General features: G+C 39.1%; 1 protein-coding gene across 1 annotated transcript; it reads right to left on the reverse strand.

The window, feature by feature from the left end:
• Nucleotides 1–699: 699 nt before the first annotated feature.
• LOC129248856 (gustatory and pheromone receptor 32a-like) lies at nt 700–6,124 on the reverse strand. Its single transcript, XM_054888467.1, has 3 exons — nt 5,036–6,124; nt 864–953; nt 700–807 (listed from the first exon to the last, which is right to left on the reverse strand). Exons 1-3 carry the CDS (start codon nt 6,122–6,124, stop codon nt 700–702), a joined length of 1,287 nt encoding a protein of 428 aa, XP_054744442.1.

A 6,124-nucleotide genomic window follows, 5' to 3' on the forward strand; every position in this document is an offset into this window, starting at 1 on the left:
ACTGGCGTATATTAAAGGGGGGAAAAGCAATCGGCGTGATTCATAGCTCTTTCTTGGACAGTCTATGATTGACGTCTTTTTCTTGATTGACGCAATCATAAAAATCATAACTGTCAACAGTGCCATTGATGTTGATACGCGATTTCGTCGACTGTTGGTTTGATGACAGGAGGTACTTAGTTTTGTTCTCGTTCTCCATCAGACGCATTCGCTTTGTTTCTTTATCCAGTTCGGAAAAGGCAGAACTAACAGCGCGGTGTTTAAGGCGGATGATGTCAACAAATTGTCTATGAACAAGTACTGGAACATAATTGGGTGCCTCTAGGAACTCAGAGGAAGCCAAATAACAACTGAATATTGCGAGGTGAGATACCACCTTGGAAATGCGGGACTTTCAGAAGAAAATTATTGCAGATTTTGTAAGCTGATGTAGGAAAGCATCTCATTTGTTTGCTCACGTATTTTAAGTCGTACTCTTAAGCTGACTGATTTTAAGTCGTACTCTGATACTGATTTTTATTTTTTAATTGCTTCACATAGTTGGCAGTGCGTTTGATTAAGTGCCAGCATGATTTTTAAGTCACTGAGTGAGTGAGTGTCATATCGCCTAATATGAATAATAATTTACACAATTAAAACAACAAATAAATTGTTTACTAAGCCCAACACTTTTTTAAACTGTTTACAATTTTGTACCAATTAATTGCCATCATTTATTTTATTCGCAGTGGAGCTCATGGACCTTGAGTTTTCTAATTGCCTAAATTGTATTAGAATAACCAGATATGTTGTAATGGCTGAGCACATCTAAAAGCAGAACTAATTAACAAAAGCAGTATTTTTTTAAGATTTTTTAATTTCACCTTGAAAAGTGTAGATTTGTCGATAGCGAAGAAACCGTAAGCCGTGAACTGTACATCCTGCTTGATGTTCTTCGAGAGGAATTTATCAATCTAAGCGGGAAAACAATGTGCTTATTTTCATTGCTAGTACTTTGTATGAACATTAGAAATGCGTAAGAAAATCTGAAATTTAAATTTGAAAACTACTACGTACAAGTCTCTGCTGCTCCGCGTCTCTGCCGTAGATGCGCGCCAAAATCCGTGATGTTGTGTTTGCCTGAAAATTTATGGATGCGAAGGGATTTTAATTTAAATTTTTAATGCAAATCTGAAATACAGTTTTGTGAAAAATAATGGCGGAATGGTATGCAGTATAAAAATTGTCAGCGAAAGGAAGTTAAGGAAGTTGAGAAATTTTGGTTGATAACTGAGAGAATTCTTCGTTTATGAATTATAAAAACATTATTGATGGAATTTTGTGCCGAGACTTAATAAGTAGTAAATACAAGGTGGCAGAATTTTGATTTAGGTTTTTAGTTTGTTTTGCAAAATAAAAAACAAATTGTTTTGAGTGAGGGAAATCTTTATTTTGACACTTAAAATTTGTTCTGTTAAGTGGAAAAGTTGATATCCTTCAAGCGACTGTCGCCAGTGTTGATTCACATTTGTGCCCGGGGTAAACCGATTTTCCAATGACTTTTCTCAAGATTTCCGGTGACAACTCTTCGCATTTCTGTCGAATATCCGTCTTAAGGGCTGCTATGTTCTGGGGCTTGTAACCATAAACCCGCGACTTCAAGTACTGCAAATAAAGAGGTCTCGGATGGATAAATCGGGCGATCTTGATCATGTCAAATTCTGTCATAACGAGAGGTTTTGCGACCAGTAAACGCTTCCTCTACAACATCCCTTGTGACCCATGATGTGTGTGCGGTTGCGCCGATGTCCGTGTAACGGTGACCCTATTGGCGTTGATGTTGTCAACAAAAAAGAAAAAAAAACGACGGCCCAATCGCTCCTTCTCCGTGAACGGGGGCCTACTAAGTGTCTTGGAGTAGATGTGGTAGCTCTTTTATGCTTCACACGTGGATTTTCAATGTCCCAAGACTTGGTTATAAAGGGTGTTTTTTTAGAGGTTAGGTTTTCAAGATGAAATAAAACGTATATAATTTAATGTTATGACCAAGAATTTAGCTTTATTATAAAGATAAGGGTTTGCCATTATGTTTTAAAAATGATTTCGGGCCAGTGGCCGCCGCGGCTGGCTCGAATAAATTCCAGCCGAGAGGCCCAATTTTCGACCACTTTTTGCAGCAATTGGGGCCGTATGTCAGCAATAACGCGCCGAATATTCTCTTCCAAGACGTCAAATAGTCCAGCGGTGTTATATCGCACGATCTTGGAGGCCACGCCACAGGTCCACTGCGCGAGATAATGCGCTCACCAAAAGTTTCCTTCAATAAATCGATTGTTGCGTTGGCTGTATGGCATGTAGCGCCGTCTTGTTGGAACCAAAGGTCGTCCACATCATCATCGTCCAATTCAGGCACGAAAAAGTCATTAATCATGGCTCTATAGCGCTCTCCATTGACTGTAACATTATGGCCGGCTTCATTTTTAAAGAAATATGGACCAATGAATCCCTCTGCCCATAGAGCACACCAAACAGTGACTTTTTGAGGATGTAACGGCGTCTCAGCAATGGCTTGTGGATTATGTTCACTCCAAATGCGACAATTTTGCTTATTGACATACCCATTCAACCAAAAGTGAGCTTCATCGCTGAACAAAATTTTCTTCGATGCGTCGCGCGAACCGAACCATTATTTTCGTAATAAATTTGCACGATTTGCAAACGTTGTTTAGGTGTAAGTCTATTCATTATGAAATGGCAAACCAGACTGAGCATAAATCAAGTGACAGCTCTCAAAAAGATCATCTACGAAAAAAGTAGTGCCAACTTGAAAACCTAACCTCTAAAAAAAACACCCTTTACGTAACCGCTTAAGTGAAAAAGCGCCTCGCCGTTCATGAGTATTTTCTAAATCACCCTTACCCTGAAAGGAATTGGGTTAGCTGGCAGTTTGCTTCCCCATGGTGCCTTTCTAGCCATGTCGTAAGGATAGGTATTAGCTCATTCATCCATCTACCTTTGACTCACCTGTTCCACCAGTCCTGTTAATAGACGATCAAATGACGCCTTTCCTCTGCTACAATATTTTTAAGCCTTACTCTATCGTCTTGTTCGGATAGCTTTATATGTACTGAATTCATTTCTTTTGCCGAAAATGCTATCGGAAGTAATGTTGCAATGGTGAAGCTTACATAGCTTTTTATATTCAATGCGTCAGCCCAAATCTGTGCCGCGTACAAAAGGACCGAGCTGACAATTCTATTATATAACATTCTTTTGCTATGGCTAGGGCCGCCGCTGTTTGGCATTATTCGTGCCCGACAAGACTGTACACTCGACGCCTTCCTCACAGCAAGTTTCGTCTGGTGATGCCCGAATGCGTAACCCGTCATTTGGTTGATGTTTCTTAGTTCTCAGCGACATCGGCGGACCCACCTGGGATATTCTCTGTCAAACGAGCAGTTCGATGGTGGCTGAGCCCTGCAAGCTCACGTATTGTTGCAGTCTGTTCGAGTCGAGCAGTTCGATGCAGGAACGTTTGCTCTGTTGGCCCGAGATGATTAACAAGTCGACATAGATATTCACGCTGCGCCAACCCCACTGACCATTTATTGGTGGAACAAATCAACATAATTATTTCACGCTTTTGTGAAGTGCAAAAATGATAACATCTTTCCATAGGCTGATTCATTTAATTAAGTTAAAAAAACACAACTATTGCATCAGAATAAATTACGTTGAATAAGTGATTTTTTATTTTATCATTTTATTTCCATGCACTGCTCTTTGAGGAAAATGTAAGAGCAGCAAATGAAAGATGGCGTAACGAACCCACCTGCAGAATTGCACGACAATTGTGGCCGACTCTCAATGTTTAACGCATAGAAACTCTGCTAAGCCCAAATAACAGCTTTAGCACACTGATTTCAGCTATTGCGGGACTCTGCCTAATAAGCAGACACGCCCAGTGGATGGGGATGCAAACACACGACCTCTGCAGAAGCTGTCTAGATGAGTAAGAGAAAGAGACGATCTCGCACCTCCTGTGCCATTGTCTTGCTCTACTCACATGTAGATTTACTACTTTAGGTAGACAATTTTTTAATGAATTGGAAAATCTCAGTACTGTGGACTTCAGCGACCTTATCAATTTTTTTTAAAGTGCGCTCTGGCTTTAGGGGTTACATACATGTCGAATTTTCAAAAAATGAAGTTTTTTTTATTTATTTTTATTTTTTTCTTAATGTACATATATTTAAGAATACATACAGAAAATTTAATATCGTTACAGTGAATATTTTCAAAGTTACACGCAAATTTAAAAAGGCGTTTCAGAGTGCGTGTAAAGTGCTTTTCAAACTTTAAACGCGTTTTTCACAAAATGGTGTTTCGCAACAAAATTACTTAAAAACGGCTAAACCGATTAGTCTCAAGTTTTAACACGAGCTTCTTAAATATAATATATTTGTTAGTAATTAATGGAAGATTTATTCTCACCGATAAATACTTTTTTTTTATAAACAATTTAAGGCCGGAATTTTGATCAAAAATCGATTGATTGTTTTGAGAAACCGCCTTTTGGTCAAACAAATTTATTTTGCTTGTTCCTTCGACTAACTACTAGATTTAACATTTCCTTAACGAACTCTGTTTAGTCTTTTAATTTCAGAGGATCCAGTTCAGAGATATAGGGGTCACCGCAAAACGTCTTTTTTGAGAGGAGCTCCCGGAGACTAGCTGTAGGTCCTTTCCAAATAAATATTTTTACTAATACTTATTTTTAAAATACAGTTAAAAGATAACATAATATGTATACAAATTTTTAGATCAATAAGTTTAAAAGTTTTCTCAGAAAAATTCTGGAAAATTTGCCTTTATCGGCCTTTTAACTGTATATAAGCCCTTTGGGAGAGATAAGGACAAGTTCCCCACACATCATCACAATGGGCTATGAGCCTGAGTGTGCCCCAAAGTGGACAACCGCTTCAACCTAATCTAACTTCCATTCACATAAAATTCTGCTTATTGTTATTGCTGCACTTATTAATTTTATACTCACCTCCTTAGTAGCTGCATCACAACAACTCATTAGCAGTGCCGCAACCGGTACATACACACATATAAAGATACCGCACCAAAACAAACTTTTTATTTGGAAATTTTTATCCATTTCCGCAACGAAATATAACTGATACGCCGTCATACTGCTGGCGTAGAAGAAATGCGCGATGAAAAACAGCAACACGCTGCGCACGTAATCGTTCAGCATTTTGTATATTTCCAATAATTTATTGTGCATGCGGTAGAAGAATAGCGCGTCAATTGCAAAATATTGCATCGCCAATTCATTACCCTCATCACCCTCCTGACGCATATTGGCGTGCGTTGCGCTCTGCTTTGGCAAGTTTTCGTAAAAATCCTCCTTTGTTGTGTACATTTCTATGAAATTATTCAAATATCGAAATCGTACGGCCAACAAATGCAACAATGTTGCTACGAATATTATATAACCGTTAAATGCCGCCGCCCTTTTCAAATGAAAGAAATATAATCCGACACACAATAATTGCGAGCTGTATTTTTTCACTCGCACCCAATTTATAACCCATATTGTGCATGATGACTGCATCACCAATAGACCCACATAGACTTTGTGGAAGGCGCAATTATTGTGCAGTGCAGCTGGCGCGCGTGGATGCAGCTGCAGTGCTTTGTCCACATTTAGCAAACTGTTGATGATGGTTATGAAATGTGGCGGTTTAAAGGCGCTCTTCCACATGATTAAGCCGTAGATGGCGATGCTGAGTAGAATTTGTAATGCTATGGTGGCATTATCTAATTCTCCGTAGACAAAAATCATCGCACCACCCGTGGGCGTAAAGATGAGTAATGCGTCAAGCACTACCACAAGGAAGGCGATGATGCGCATGAAGCTGGTGTAAAATGTGGAGTAGCTTCTCGTTTTGGGCGGCGTAAGTTTGAATGCGTGTACAATTTGGAAAAGAGGTATGATTCCGAAAACTTTCAGCAATAATAATATCCATTTCAAGTCCTTAACGAGATGGTAAACTGTAGTGAGTTTGTGCCGCGGCGTTTGCTTATGTAAAACATTCAAAGGCGCGCGCAATCGAATATTTTCTGTAGGCAT

The sequence above is a fragment of the Anastrepha obliqua genome, chromosome 5, assembly GCF_027943255.1.
Source record: "Anastrepha obliqua isolate idAnaObli1 chromosome 5, idAnaObli1_1.0, whole genome shotgun sequence".
In the NCBI taxonomy this organism is placed as follows: Eukaryota; Metazoa; Arthropoda; class Insecta; order Diptera; family Tephritidae; genus Anastrepha; species Anastrepha obliqua.